This window comes from Carcharhinus amblyrhynchos, unplaced genomic scaffold (genome assembly GCF_965287045.1).
Source record: "Carcharhinus amblyrhynchos unplaced genomic scaffold, sCarAmb.v2.hapA scaffold_56, whole genome shotgun sequence".
In the NCBI taxonomy this organism is placed as follows: Eukaryota; Metazoa; Chordata; class Chondrichthyes; order Carcharhiniformes; family Carcharhinidae; genus Carcharhinus; species Carcharhinus amblyrhynchos.
Window position 1 is genome coordinate 1,435,111 of NW_027649797.1, and position 16,777 is coordinate 1,451,887.

A 16,777-nucleotide genomic window follows, 5' to 3' on the forward strand; every position below is an offset into this window, starting at 1 on the left:
TAACATTATACTCCCTCTGCCAGGTCCTCGTCCACTCGCTCAGCCAATCCAGATCCCTCTGCAGACTTTCCACACCCTCCACGCAATTTGCTTTTCCACTCATCTTCGTGTCATCAGCAAATTTTGTCACCCTACACAGACCCCTCCTCCAGATCATCTATATAAATGGTAAATAGTTGAGGCCCCAGCACTGATCCCTGTGGCACTCCAGTATTCACCAACTGCCAACCAGAATAGCACCCATTGATACCAACTCTCTGCTTCCTATTAGACAGCCAATCCTCTATCCATGCTAACACCTTACCCCCAACTCCGTGCACCCTAACCTTCTGTAGCAACCTTTTATGAGGCACCTTATCAAACGCCTTTTGGAAATCTAAAAACACCACATCCACCGGTTCCCCTCTGTCTACTGCACTAGTCACATCCTCATAGAAATCCAATAAATTTGTCAAACGTGATTTCCCTTTAATGAATCCGTGCTGCGCCTGCTCGATCAAACCATTCTTTTCTAGGTGCCTCGCTATTTCTTCGTTGATGACGGATTCTAGCATTTTACCAACTACAGGCGTTAAACTAACCGGCCTATAATTCCCTGCCTTTTGCCTGCTACCTTTTTTAAACAGCGGCGTAACATTAGCCATTTTCCAATCTTCTGGCACTTCCCCGGAATCCAGCGAATTTTGATAAATAATTACTGAGGCATCCACTATCACCTCTGCCATTTCTTTCAGAACCCAGGGATGCATTCCATCCAGTCCTGAGGACTTGTCCACCTTCAGTCCCATTAGTCCATCATGGGACTATCATGATGCAACATTTTATGTTGTGTCACTATTCAAGAGTTAAACCAGGAAACTGCAGGCCAGTCAATTTAACAGCGGTGAAGGGGAGTTTATTGGAAGCCCATTATAAGGAACAAAAATTTTTAAGAGCCAACTTGGATTTGTTGAGTCAAACTATGTCTATCAAACTTGTTCAAGTTCTTAGACTTAATAGCTTATAGTGCAGTGGATGTATATATGGACTTTAGGAAGGCATTTGACAAGGGACCGCGTAGATTTGAAGTTGGAAGCTGGCTCTCGTAGGAACTTTGTGTTGTGATGTGCATGTGAGTACATATGTTTGCATCGTAAGTCTTGTATCACTCAGGAAACTTATCAGACATTCCATCGTTAGATACCCTTTTTGTTGTTCTTTGCTGTTTTCCAAATTAAATTAATGATTGCAGACTCTGTCTACAGATTGCAGATCACCATTTTCCTAGGACATCCCAGCTCATCTGGAAAGATTGCCAGGTTTAAAGCATGTGGATGTCTGAAGTCTATCAGATGTCATAGATTTCTGCATTTGCTGATTTCAAAAATCAGGACAAGTGGCTGGAATCGTCAATATTTTCAGACGGTCATCTTAGCAAGTTTGAAACTTTTGGGATTTGCAAACTTTAGTTGAAGGATCATAATTGAGACATTCAAGTGTCTTTTAAATTGGAGAAGACAGGGTTTTGCACCATTGCCTGCATTTCATTGATTTATGTATAAATCAATGATATGAAAGTATGATGTACTTCCACAGGACCTTGTCTTAAGAGTGGAGGTAACATTCTGGAGGCAATAAGATTGAATAACCAGTCTGAGTAAGGCATGAAATATTTTTGGCAGAGGAATAAAAATCTAACTACATTTTATGTAAAACAAAAAAGTTTAGGAGAGATAACGCATTTGATATTTTTGTGCAGGCTGTTTGTGTCCAATACCGCCTGGTGATTCGTGATATGCACACCTTGCAGGTCCTGCACCTGTACACGTGTTTGGATCAGATTCAATATGTTGAATGGTCTACAGACTCTCTCTTCATCTTGTGTGCTATGTACAAGCGTGGACTCGTACAGGTAAAGTGGGTCTGTGTGACCATTTTTCTTTGTTTGGAATGCATTTCATTTTCATTATTTTTTTCTGTTGGAAGATAATACAGTCATGTATACCATACAGTTTTGTGAAATGTTTGTGCCAGTATATGTTTTTATTTAACTAATTGTAGGCTTGCTACTGAGAATGATATCCGAAAAGGTCATTTAACCTATCCTGGCTCTTGTGTATGAGCCAGTGTGAATATTTTTTATTTCTTTCTGATTGTGATGTTTAGTGACTAGTGGAATCTGACTATATTTTAGCCATTGCATAGTGGATTAACTTAAGCCAACATTTGGATTTGAGCAGTAGATTTAATTGACTATTGTTGGGTACTGCCCATTTTAGATTAATTTGCTTGTGATCAGTTTTGCAGCCTGAGAAGGGGCTAGACAGGACAATTGGTTAACCTGCTATAAATTAGTGAGGATTGTTGGAGCTTTCTCTTGCTGCTGCTATCTGAAAGAAGTTTAGGATTTAATTGAAAATCCTGGGGCAGGAGCATTTAATTAATTTCTGACCATTTGTTTTTCTAGTCTTTGTTCAAGAGCAGCACTCTCACTTTGAGTTGGAAGGTTGTGCTGTTCAACTTTCCATTCTAGACAGTTAAGCCTGTAATCTGTCCTGACTCAGAGTGGATACTACACTGTTGGATGTATTATCTTTTGGATAAGATGTTAAACTGAGTAATACACTGTTGAATGGATGTAAAAGATCCCATTGGAGAAGAGTAGAGAAGTTTTCCATGATGTTCGGGCTACATTTATCCTTCAATCAACATCACAAAAACTCTTGATTTCATCGCCATCTCATTGCTATCTTGTGGAACCTTGCTGTATGACAGTTGGCTGTGATGTTTCTTACGTTACAATGATGACAACACTTCAAAAAATACTTCATTTGTTGCAAGTATTTTGGGGCATTCTGAGATTATGAATGAGACTATACGTTCGCCTGGTAATCGAACTCACTTACTCTTTGTGCACGGTGAGCATCACCTGACTAATCAGGATCTTCAGCCTTCTCTAAAATGTCTCTAGCCATTGTGCATGTCAGCATGTGCCATCTGTCTTGCATGTCTGCACATGTAGATTGGAGCTTTGAAGGATATTTGTGGTTGATGCCTTGGCAAGCTTTGATTTGCTTGTGCACATTAAAGGTTCTATGGAGCTTGGTGTTTAGCTGTTCAGGAGTTTAGATCTATGTCATTATAGATGGTACAGTGCAACTTGTGACGTACATTAGATTTAATAGAATTGTTGGCTCCAGTTACGCTGGAGCCAGCATATTATCTCCTTGTAGGACACAAGGATTTTCAGAGTTAGAAGAGCATATCTTGGATAAATGGACAAGATGGACTGATGCTCTTCTACATGTGAATAAATAAGCAATTGACTGCTGTCAAATCCAAGGGACACAAACTTACTCCCAGCAAAGTGATGATCACTCAACTTCTGTTCCTGGCGTGCACAGGAACGTGCTTTCACTTACTAAATCTGTGCTTATTTTTTCCAGAGCTCCACGTTTGGATCCTTCCTATCAGGTTTCTGCCTCTGTGGCTGTTATCAGCCACACAGACATTTTACGGTAGAGATAAACTTTGTTCTTAAGCTGTCTGCTGCCTTTGACATAGTTACACCAATGCAATGCAATGCCTCTCACTGTTGTACAGCTGGGTGGAAAGTGCTCACCTGTTCTTATCTGAGCATTTGTAATCAGGCAATCATCTATAATGGTTTCACTCCCTTTTTTTTAACCTCTAGAATCCCCCAAGGATTTATCCTTGACCTCCCCCAATTTTTCATCCAACTCCTGTGCCTCCATGCTGGCATCCAAAAAAGCAATGTCAGTTTTCACACACAGCTGTCAACACCCTATGCTGCCTCTCTTTCCACCTTCACATTCAAGTATCAGACTGCTCGTTCACCATTCAGTTTCAGCTAAATTGAAATTTTCTCCAACTAAATATTGGGAGAACTGAAACCATTATCTTCAGTGCCTACAGCATATTCTATTTCCAAGCCACTGAGTCAATTCCACCTCTCAGCAACTAGCTGGAGCTAAACCAAACTGTTCGCAACCTTGGTGTTGTTTCTGAGCCTGAGATGAACACAAATCTATACGCTCATAAAGACTGTCTATTATCAGTTCCATTACTTTGCTTTTCCCTCAGCTCATCTGCTGCCTGTACCCTTATCCCTTCGTTACCTCCTAGATTTGACAATTGCAAGGTACTCTGATTGACCTGCTATCTACTGTCATCCATAAACCTAAAAGTTAAAATCATTCAAAATTCTGTTGCCCATTTCTGAACTTGCACCAAATTCCATTGATTCATTACCACTGTGCTCACTGAATTATTGGCTCCTGATTAAGCAATACCATTCTTTTAAAAAATCCTATTGTTTTCAGGTTCCTCCATTGCCTTGTACTGCCCTATGTTTGTAACCTTCTCTAGCACTACAACTCAAGATATCTGTGCTTCTCAAATTCTGGACTCTTGAACAGCCCCATTTTTAATTGCTGCTGTGGCTTCAACTGTTGAGGCCCTAAAGTCTGGAATTCCCTATTTCAACCTCCTGTGTCTCTCTCTAAAAGCAAAATACTGTGGATGCTGAATATCTGAAATAGAAACAGAAAATACTGCAACTACTCAAGTCTGGCAGTGTCTTTGGAGAGAGAACCTGAGTTAAAATTTCAAGTCTTGACTGGATTACTTTAAAGATGAGTCAACTGAAATGTTAACAATTGTACACCTTCTGGGAGTTGATGACTTTGGATGAGAAGAGCAGTTTGGAGTTGCTTCACAATCAAGGTTAAAATCAGCAACACATTCATAATCCTTGTGTTCAGATCCGGATAGTGAATGGTAGGCCACATGTTTTTCACCAATTATGCCAAGTTCCAAAATCCTTGACTGTGCTATCAAAATTTTTTAAAACCACCAAGTGGGATGGGAAATGACCAGGCAGACCTGCTAAATGCATCTCAAGTGCTAAAAATGGACTGGAAGAAATTTGTGCTCAGTGTCTCTGGAATTTACTAACAAAATGTTTGCGTTGCAGTAAGATGAGGAAGGGACCATCTGCTTTTGAGTTGGCCAGATTCCACTTTGTGTCTCCCTGCTGTCCGTCCATATTAATAATATGGTAGATAACACCTAATCTTCACTGACTACAAAGAAGCTGAAAATCTAGTTCTGTGGTATCAAATTGAAATCCAAGGTTCCATTCTTGATGATATTTTAATGTATCATCAAGTTGCTTCACTTAAAATCCTTTCTGAAGAAGTAACACACCCGCAAAGCCAAAGGTAGGGTTAACATGGTGTAATTATTGGATACTCATAATAAAATCAATATATTAACGTACAAGTATTAGACTGATCTGTTTACACACTGCTTGATAAACATGTAATCAGTTTGGCAATGTTCTGTTTTGACAGTTGTGCAGAATTGAAAATGTGTCAGAACAGAAATATTGTGAGAAGTTTTAAATATGATGTACATTGTATCATACAGTTTAGGGGAAATTGCAGCTTCAAGCAAATCCAAAAAATAGTTCATAATTTCTTGGAAAAATATAGAATGACCTAATGAGAATGTAACTTTTAAAATTCTTTTCATGGGTGTCATTTGTTGTCTCCAAAGTGTTAATCTGCCTTTTAAGATTGTGACCTGTGCTCCACAATTCCTCAGGTACTCACTATCCTCTATTGTCTAACCCAAGTGAACATTACTGATGCGTGAGGCTTGCCAGTGGTTGTTAGCAGAATATCCAACTACTCAGTGAAGACAAGTGACCTAACCTGGAGCGTTATAGTTATGTCACAGTTCTAGCTAGGATTGTATATTTATACATTTGGCAGTTCAATTACTTTTTTTAAAATCATTTTCTTGAAATGGTTGTTATGCTAGCTAACGTTGAAAATTGTAAAATGCAGTAAGAGATGTAAACGTTGCAGGATTTAAATGTTTTTATTAAATGACAGGTGTGATATCTTTAGATTTGACTTTTGGAATAGAAATGCTATTACCGCTATTCTAATGTTCTTGGAGCAGCTGCTGTAACGTGGGTTAACATTACATTACTAGTGCACTACAAGACTTGCAACTTCTGCCTAAAAGTGTTTTGCTGTACCATGGGCAAGAAACAAATTGATTGTTCATGTTGGTCGGTTTTATATTCTGCAGCTAACTTGCACATGTAAAATGTGTATTAATTATGTTAAAGTTTAGACAATTGATCTATCATCTATACATGAACTTTATTCACCATTAAAAGCAGACTCAAGTCTGTCATCTGCCAGCCACAGTGAACAGAACTTAGAATTAATACGTCAACAGTCTATTGCAGCTCATGATCTGATGAAAGGTAATAGAAGTAAGGACACCATTACCTTTGCAGTGGTATCCAGCACCAATCTTTCATGATCCGGCTTGTTGTCTTCTAAAATCCTCAACGGTTTGCAATGTTGGTTGAGTAGTTGTTTTCTCTCTCTCTCTCTCTCTGTCTGTCTTGAACTAAGTAAGAGTATAACTATTTGTTAATGTAGTCTGTGCTCATATTTAGATTGTGGCTTTTTTAAAAACAGGTCTGGTCCTTAGAGCAACCTGATTGGCACTGCAAGATTGACGAGGGATCAGCTGGGTTAGTGGCCTCGCGCTGGAGTCCAGATGGACGTCACATTCTCAATACTACAGACTTCCACGTAAGTGAAGTTAATACCCCCACAGTGCAACATCAACTGTTGCTGTCTGTAGTTTTATGCTAAAATGGGAATTAGACCTTGTTTGCCACTTGCTCTACTTATGTTACACAATATTATGAGGAAGTTAAAAGGCTTCTGTATGGTGATGGGAGTTCAGATACCACAATAAACTGATAATGCAGCTTGAACTGACTGTGGCTTGGATCTTAAAAATGTGGCTTTTTAAAGAAGTTACTTTTTCAATGGTGCCATAATCTTTAGAAAAGGATATAAAGTGTAATATTTTACTATTGCGAACGGTAGGAGGGTCTGGGAGGAAGGTGGCAAAGGAGCAATTTTTTTAAAGACTTAACGCGCTCAGTAACCGCATTAAAATATAAACGTTGGCACTTCTTTTTGGAAGCAGTTCTAATGTAACAAATGTACTATTAGAAAAGACTTTAAATGGAGATACCTGTCCCTAATTGTTTCTTTGGGGCAGCTGAGTTGGTAGATGTCTTGCTATCTTTAAGGTGAACGCTAAGTTGTATATGATAACTGGAGAAAGGAAATGTGTCCTACCTTTTGTATTACCGTTCTGTTGTGGAAGAAGTTACATAAGCTTAAAATGTAACCAGAGCATTAATTTTGTATTTTGTTTTGCAAATTTACCTTTACTTGTCTGGTTGTGTGCTACTGTTTCCTGACTCCAGACTTGGGGCACAGACTCACAAGCCTCACGTGTATTGATTACTGGAGAAACATTATTTCAAAATGGTGCGTTTAGCCTATTGCTTACAGGGCATCCAATTCATGATGTCTTTGTAGAGTTTCTTTCCATTAGGTTGCAATTGGACATTTTAATCAGACCTCTGAATAGGTACATCATGCATGTTACTCATTAAATCGGATTGACTTCAGTCATGTGATGCTTAGAATCTTATAAGGAAGGTACGTAAGAACATAAGAAATAGGAGCAGGAGTAGGCCATCTAGCCCTTTGAGCCTATTTAGTCTCTCTTCATAGGCCATAGGTGCCACAGTGGTTAGCACTGTCTCACGGCGCCAGGGATCTGGGTTTGATTGGGTCTCTGTGTGGAGTTTGCATGTTTTCCCCATGTCTGTGGTTTCCTCTGGGTGCTCCAGTTTCCTCCCAACCTCCAAAGATTTGCAGGTTAGGTGGATTAGCCATGCTAAATTGCCCCTTAGTGTGCAAAAATTTATAGGTTAGGGTGTGGGTTTCCTCTGGTGTTCTGGTTTCCTTCCACAGTCCAAAGATACGGGTTAGGTGAAATTGCCCCTCAGTGTCAGGAGACAAGCTAGGGTAAGTGCACAGGGTTATGGGGATAGGGCCTGGGTGGGATTATGGTCAGTGCAGACTCGATGGGCCAGTGGCCTCCTTCTGGACTGTAGGATTCTATTTATCTAAGTTGATAAACTGCCCTAAAACTGAGATTATCATGGTTTACAATATTGCCAACTGAGTGCAACTGCTGTTCTGAACTGATTTGAAGTGCTTTGAATGAAGTGTGAAGGGAGCTTTTCTATCCTCATTTGTCAATGATCCATTGTAGCTTTGGGTGTATTCTAGCAAATTTTGAGCAATGTTTTATAGTGTGTAATTCCTCTTCCTGTGTAAAGGAATCTGATTCTGTCAGTCCTTAAGTGTATCGTGTGTATCACTGAGTTTTTTTCTCCTGTGAGGCTTCAATGGATTCAGGAAGGGTGCCAGGGAAGTTGTATATCTTATGATCTGGAGTAGGCTGAGCTCCAAACAGGTGCTCTTAGCAAATCTTTGGTGTAACTTTTTTTGAAAATGTAGGCCACAGCATCCTGACATGGTGTGAAATCCTTACTGCTGATAGGGTTTGGAGGAATTGTGTCTGTTGCCATCCAAGCTTGTCTTGATCTTGCATCTCGACACACTGAAATGGTATTGGCATCTGTCAGAAAATTGTCATGACTTATTTTACTAGCCTTTCACTGCATTTGGCATACAGACAGTACAGGGGCAGTAGTGTTAATTCAAACAGCCCCAGCTTTATTTTCTATCCACTCCTTCCCCGTTTGCGTTATTGGAAACTCTCCACCAAACCTGTGCTCAAAGGTAGGTTTATGAAGGACCCTGACGTGGCTTGCTGAACCTGGTGCTCAGGTACTACTATGATTTCAGTAAGCAATTAAATTGGACTTTATAAATTGAACTTTATAAATTGAACTGAAAATTATGGTTATGTGCCCATTTGAATTCACTCATGTAAACCCTGTTCTGTGGGCAAGGGATCACTAAGCTTATCTGGTTCTATTTTTGCTTCATTTTCACACTTTCTTTTGCAAGGAGAAAGAACAGTAATTAGGAACTTTCATTTCAGATCTTTAAAAAATGCACTAATTGAATAGTCTGCATTATCCTAGGTTATCAGATTCTAGGAACTACCTTGGTACTCAGGAGGGATGGGCAGTGGTGGAGATGGAGCTGTTAATTGTAGTAAGCTGTTGGTCCTATTGTGCTCACTTAAAATGGTGTAAAGGTAACAGTTATTACCTGGTCATTCCTGTACTATTCACACACAGCCATTTCAGTTTGCATTGATAATGAGATAATGCTTTGAGGAGAAAAGAGCTAGAAATAGTGGGGATAAGTGGAGGGAATATCAAATGCTGTGCAAACACTTTGTGCTTCCTCCGTCCTGGCTGCCATGTACCACAAATTTTGGATGCATACTTGAAGACTTTGGAATGTATTATCTACCCGTTGGATTGGTTTCATACATACATTTGCTGGTCCTTTGAAAACCTCTGTCTTTCGCTCAGCTTGTATGTTGATCTGTTCTGACCTTTTCAAGAATTGCACCTGAAGTTCTGTTATATCCTGTTAGAATCTCAAAGGCAAACCAGTGATTTGCCCTCTTTCAAAAGAAAGGAATGATTGAATAGGCTGACATTATTTTCTTTGTAACGCAACAGGGTGAGGGGAGTTTTAATTGAGTTGCGTAAAATTGAGGGCCCTAGTTGGAGTAGCTATGAAAAACCAATTTCGCTTGGCAGAGAGGTCAATGATGAGAATGTAGATTTAAAATAATAAAAAGGGAATTAATTCACCCAGAAGGTGGTAGAGTCTGGAAAGTTGTCTGAAAAGGTGATACAGCCAGAAATCCTTGTCTCTTTTGAAAAGATTTTTGAAATGTCCTTGTAGTGCCATGACTTCCAAAGCTAAAAACCAAGAGTAGACAACAGATTAGACTGGATAGCTCCAGCAAAGGGCTGAATTATATCCTGTGCCATAGATTGCTGAGTTAATTCTTTGGTCCTCGGATTGTAAATGATGGGTTTATTAAATTTGCATTTTAGTTGTAATAGAGAGGGATTTAGAAAGTTGTTTTTGTTCATTCAAGGGATATGGGCTTTGCTGGCTAGGCCAGCATTTATTACCCTTGAGAAAATGGTGGTAAGCTGCTGCCTTGAACCGCATATGTGTAAGTACACCACAACATTGTAAGGGAGGCAGTTCCAGGATTTTGACCAGCAACAGTGGAAAAAATGGTGATATATTTCCAAATCAGGATGGTGAATATCTTGAGTAATGCCACGTGGTGGTGTTCCCATGTATCTGCTATCCTTGTCCTTTGGATGATGGTTGCTGTGGGTTTGCCAGATACTGTTTAATGAGCAGTGGTGAGTTCCTGCAGTGCTGCATGTAGGTGATGCACACTGGTGCTTCTGTGCATTGGCTTAGGAGGGAGTGAATGTTTGTAGATGGGGTGACAAACAAGCAGGCTGCTCTGCACTATATCCTAAACAGGCATCACACAGAAGATTTTGTAAGAGTCTTGTAGAGCTAACTGGTCTGAGAGCACTGATTTATTTTAGTCAACTATCTAATTGTTTGAATTGCTTTATAGGTCATATATGATTTGATGGACAAATGTGTATTGTCTTACCAAACCCCTTTCAAGATTACATCAGTACATTACGATAAGAAATGTGTGTAAAAGTTCTGAGTTCCCTGCTGTGTGTTGGGTTGTCTGTATTTGCTAAGAACATAAGAAATAGGAGCAGAAGTAGGCCATCTAGCCCTTCGAGCCTGCCCCGCCATTCAATAAGATCATGGCTGATCTGTTGTGGCTCAGTTCCACATTCCCGCCCTCTCCCCATAACCCTTAATCCCCTCTCTTATCAAAAACCCATCAACCCACGTCTTAAAAATATTTAGCGAGGTAGCCTCCACCACTTCAACGGGCAGAGAATTCCAGAGATTCACCACCCTTTGAGTGAAGAAGTTCTTCCTCAACTCCGTTCTAAACCGCCCCCCCCCCCTTTATCTTGAGGCTGTGCCCCCTAGTCCTACTGTCTTTTCTGAGCGGGAAGAGTCTGTCTCTCAGTAGTTTTCCCATCTTATTGGCCTGGAATTTGGGGTTGTGCTGACGATAAAAGTGACAATGTTTGCCGCTATTACTCCTCTGAAACTGTCAGCAATCTCTGGATTTGGATTTAACTTTCGGATCCGCTCACAGAGGGGAAAATTGCCAGAGAGTTGGAAACCTGCAGGTTTCAACAGGGAGTTTGCCAGTTACTTTTGAATTTGCATTTGAATTACAGTTTCCTGAGTGGAAGGGTATAATGCTGACAATTTCATTGAACTCCATTATAACAACTTACATAACATCCTTAACATTACAAATTTTAAATTATGACACCAAGCCACATAAGAAGATATTAGGACAGATGACCAACTGATTGGTCAAAGAGGTAGGTTTTAAAGAATATCTTAAAGGAGAGTACCTAGTAGGAGAGGTGTAGAGGTGCAGCAGGGGAATTCCAGAGCCTAGAGCCCAGTGGCCTCCACTGATAGGGCAATTAAAATTGGGGTTCTGAAGAGGCTAGAATTAAAGGAGCACAGATGTATCAGGGGTTGTGAGTTTGAAGTTGAAGCATGCCTGAGGAGTTGAAATGGGCTGATATTGTAACCCTGGACAATTAAGCCATAATTGTTTTGAATTGATGATATTTCACCAAATGGATGGTTTTGCATCCACAGAGGATCTCTGAACTGTGTAGAAATAACAGTAAAATGATAAATGCAGCCATTCTGAGTGGATATAAAACATCCTGCACCACTGAAGAACAGTTGAGTTCTCTGCTGTCCTGGCCAACATGTTATTCCTCAATGAATACCTAAAACAGATTTAGTCAGTTTATTTAATTTGTTGGTTGGACCTTGCTGTGTGCAACTTGGCTGTCACATTTTCTACGTTTTGTAAAGTATTTCATTTTTGAGATCAATTTTGTCTCACTGGTGTGGTCAGTAATGTCCCCTCAAGTTTTATTCAGAATTAATGTACTGGGACCCCTCTCTCTGCAATCAACTGTATAGTTTCTCCAGCTGCCTTATTCTAGCCTTCACTATCTCTCTTCTGTTGCAAAGAGAGCTGAAGAATTCTCTTTGAAAAATAACTAGTTACCTAATTCTGGGCACTTAAATGTAGAAATACTCTGTACTTTCTTCTTGTATGAAGAAATTAACAATAATTTGATCAAATCTTCAAAATTTGTTATTAAACATTATTAAACTCATTAAACAATTGGCTAGAGACCATTGGGTTTAAGTACCCACTGGATGCTGGTGAAAGAGGACCGATGACCACTGAGAAGGTGGAGTTGAGTTTGGACAAAGGGCACCATAACTGCTTTTTCTTAATTTAAAATGTAGGAAATTTTGGGATTATCACCTAACTCGGAAGTTGATTTACTCTCCATATGTACAGGGAGACTGGTACTGGGGGTTATGTATTCCAGGATGCAGTGCATTATAACCAGTGAGCCTTTATCCCCTTTTGGAAGGGGAGAAAATCAGTTGGTTATCTCCTTCCATGTCTCAGCATTTCAGTTATTACAACCCTTGGCTCTCACCAGTTTATTGGTGAATTGATTACAGAAGAGTTTCCAAGGATAAATTTATTTTGATGAGGGAGGGAGAACCTGACTTCTTCTGTCCCAGGAACTGGCTACAGGTGTGCACTGGTGTGGGAAATATATTTCTTGCTGTCTACTTTGCCAATTTGCAGGGGTAAAAGAGAGGTTAAAGACAATTTTTGGATGTTCTTCATATTTGAATGGCTGTGCTCTGTAAGAAGTGAGAGATTCAAGTGTTTAATATTATACATGTTTGTCCTATTCCTGTCAGAAGGTCTATTTCTGTTGAGGGTATGTCTTCAGCGGTGCCAAGCACATTCTAGTATTTTGCTCCAGTGGTTAATGTTCATCTTTCCTACTAAGGTCCAAAGATGACCATGAGCTTTGGTTAGCACAGCCAGGCCTGATCCTGAGGTTGTCTTGCACATGTACCTTTTCATGTTCTACTGCTGCTAATTAGGCATAGGTTAACCTTCCAACTTGTATGAACAAACAAAATTGACAGGCAAGAAAAGACCAGCTGGTTCATCAAGCTTGCTCCAAACAAAAGAATTAGCAAAGGACCCCTTGACCATTTGACCCCTTGAGCCTGCTCTGCCTATTTGTGGCTTTGGCTTCACTTCCCTGTCTGTCCCTCTCTCACACTCTCACACACCCCGCCCTATTCCTTTGCTCTCTGGGGAAGTGATTTACACCCTCTCAATTTCAGTCTTAAAAGGGGGAGCTCTCATTTTTAGACTCTCCCACAAGGGGACACATCAGCTTAGCATCTACATTGTCAAACACCATCAGAACCTTGTTTCATTAAGGTCACCTTTCATTTTTCTAAACTCTAATAGGTATAGGCCCAACCTGCTCAACATTTCATCCTTCAGCCAGTGATCATGGGAATCTTCTCTAAACACCAAGATCGGTGAAGCATAGGAGAAGATACCTGCCTTCCTCCTGCAGCCAATAATCTCCATACAACAAGTGGCCTACTTTATGTACTGACTTTATCCACTGAGTCATCAGAGAAGCCTAACGTTTAATATTGCACAATTAGAAAATTACTTTTGAGTATTGCAGTTGAACAAAATTACAGAATGCTTGATTATCATGCTCTTGAAATCTTCCAAAATTAAAATAGAATTGCATTCACTTCAGTTTTATCTTTGTTATAATACTTTTGTGCTATGGAATGTGTACTGAATAATCCTGCAAAATCCCCTGCCGACAGACATGGCTATGTGAAGAACCCCTCTGACTGAGCAGAGTGTGGTTTACAAATTGAAGGCCATTTTGAGAGTTTTTTTTAATTATTTTTGTACAGTGGTTATCAACATTGCACCTGTTGGAATATTTCAGCAACAGTGGTTGGTGCCAACCAGCTCTGGAGTATGACTAATCATCAAACCAGATCTCAGTGTAAAGAGTTTTTAAAAGGTACAAACTCGAAATAGCCCATATTTTGCAACGGTAATTTTGGCAAAATTATCATTTGCTCTCATAACTCCATTGAAATTGACAGCAACTTCTGGAATCCACACATGCATAGGGTAACATAAAAATCCAGAAGAAGTGTTTATTCTTTCACAGTTTGTAGGTATCCCTGGCTAGGTCACCATTTATAGTCCATTCCTAATTGGTTTTGAGAATGTGATAGTGAACTGCCGTCTGGAATAGTTGCAATCCATGTGATATAAATACATCTAACTTTTAGAAGAAAGTTCCAGAATTTTGACTCAGCAGCAGTTAAGAAACTGCAATACAGTTTCAAGTTAGGGTGGTGTGCAGCTTAATGGGAAACTTGAGGGTGGTGGTGGTGACCCCATGCATCTACTGACATGTTGGTGGTATCTTGGGAGAATGTTCTTGAGCTTGGCCTAATTGGCCATGGTGAACAAGGCCTTGGGATGTTTTGTCTCAAACTTATTTGTGGTGGTGTATATTTTGTCCAGTGCAGTCTTCACGTCTGTATGGGTTGGGATGTAAACTGCTGTCAGGTTAACAAGAGGTGAACTCCCGTGGAAAGTAATAGGGGTGGCATTTTAGCATCAGGTATTCTAGATCTGGGGAGCAGAAACTCCCCAATGTAGCTATATTTAGCATCACGAGCTGTTGATTAGAAGGCAGATCCCTTAGTCTTGCCTGAGGCCGCTGTGCTGTCTGTCTGATGGATGAGAAGCTCTCTGATTGTAGGGCACAGTATGGTGAAGCAACAGTGAGCCATGACTCTGCAAAACAGTGCACACGGCAGTCCCTCAGTTCTCTTTGGAAAATGAGTCTGGCTTTAAGTTTGTATAGCTTGTTTCTCAGTGATTGGGCATTTGCTAGGAGTAAACTAGGGAGGGTGGTAGAGGAAGGCCTTGGGATTGTGTTATTTCACTTTCACCTGCACGTTTTCCATCCTTCCTGGAAGGACCGCTTCTTTTCATGTCTGGGAGATGGTGAGAGTAGTATGCAGTATTAAAGGTATAGGTGTGTCCAATATGCATACACAGAATAATGATATAGTGATTGCAACAACAATTTGGCATGTTTCAGTACTAGGGCAATGCAAGCAACATGAAAGGTGCAGCAATTGAAAATATTTTAAAAAGGCATCTCAATGGTGTGCCCCACAGATTGAACCAGGGCAGTACTTGTTCAGTTAATGGCATGGTGTTAGGAAGAGTTATAGAACAGAGATCAAGGGGTACAGGCTTATAGCTCTTTGAAAGTGGAGTCACAGATGGACAGGGTGGTGAAGAAAGCATTTGACATGCTTGGTTTCATTGGTCAGAATATTGAATACAGGAGTTGGAATGTCTTGTACAAGTTGTACAAGACATTGGTAAGGCCATACTTGAAATACTGTGTACAATTCTGGTCACCCTATTATGAAAAGGATATTATTTAACTAGAAAGAATGCAGAAGAGATTTACTGGGATGCTACTGTGACTAGATGGTTTGAGTTATAACGAGAGGCTGGATAGATTGGGACGTTTTTCCCAGGAGTGTAGGAGACTTGGCGGTGGCAAGAGAGAGAGAGATTTAAGGTGAGAGGGGTTAGATACAAAAGGGGCAGTTCTTTTCACACACAGGGTGGTGAGTGTCTGGAATGAACTGCCAGAGGCAGTAGTAGAGGCATTTACGATTTTGTCTTTTAAAACGCATTTGGACAGTTGCATGGGTAAAATGGATATAGAGGGATATGGGCCAAATGTGGGCAATTGGGACTAGCTTAGTGGTTTAAAGAAAAAAAGGTTGCATGAACGAATTGGGCTGAAGGGCTGTTTACAAGCTGTAAACCTCCATGACGCTCCAGCAGGTAAATACAATCTAAAATGGTAGTGAATCAAAATAGACCACTTTTTCAGAGTTGATTACTAAGTGTCAAGCTTGCCAAGCTCCAGAGTTGCAGGAAACAGTCTTGGCATTTTGTGTTAGGGGATTCATTAAGTATGCAATGCCTGGTCCAGCACCCTCCTGCTGCAAGTAAATGTGAAATGTATTGGGTGAAGTTGACACCGTGACTAGCCTGCATGCTTAGTGCCCATCTTCACTTTTGACGAATGGCAATTTAACTAAGGGTTCATTATTTGACTTCTATCCATGGACCTGCATGAGAAAGGAGGGAAAGAAAATTGAGGTGGTAATGGAGTTTACTAACAAACCATCTCATGTGAGAGGAAGAATCTTAAAACCATGTCAAGCATATAAAAACTAAAGTAAAATTTCAAGATACCTTGATCCCAAAGATATTTGTGATTTCTTTTTATGTGAAAACCTGAACATTTTATTTCCAGCGGGGGAAGAAGCAAAACTCAGCTGTTATTTTCCAAGAGAAAATGATCCTGAAATCTGCCACTATACTTTTACTGCTTTTAAAATAGAATACTAAGTTGCTGGGACTTTCCAAGCAGAGTAATTTGATAAGATGAGACTGGCACAGTTTGAGGGATACCAAACTCTGACTGTTAGAACTAAACCCTGAATTCAGGGTTTTCTGTTTTCATAGAAAAATGAAGGGAATCAGAGAATGCAATCCTAAAGTCACTAGTAGAATTCCTGGAATCCTAACTGTTTGAATGGAATTGAACTTTTTCAGTCATCGTAAATCAATGATTCTATTAAAAATAAAATGACCATTTAAAAAAAAAGATTTTTCATAAGTTAAAAAGATGCCGATCTTTCTGGCCTATAACTGTTGATGCAGGTTGGGAAACCCATATAAAATCCACTGCACTTGTTGTTCATGTCTCCCATCTGCGGCTGCTACTGCTTCATATACCCGATAGAAT

The 16,777-nt window shown here is 40.0% G+C and overlaps 1 protein-coding gene across 1 annotated transcript in view; it reads left to right on the forward strand.

Annotated features, from left to right (window-relative positions):
- Positions 1-16,777, forward strand: part of wrap73 (WD repeat containing, antisense to TP73) — a 36,897-nt gene that overhangs the window by 5,681 nt on the left and 14,439 nt on the right. Inside the window, exons 2-3 of the mRNA XM_080182484.1 lie at positions 1,739-1,891; positions 6,504-6,620. Coding sequence (XP_080038610.1) covers positions 1,739-1,891; positions 6,504-6,620 — 270 coding nt within the window. The remainder of the gene's footprint in view (positions 1-1,738; positions 1,892-6,503; positions 6,621-16,777) is intronic.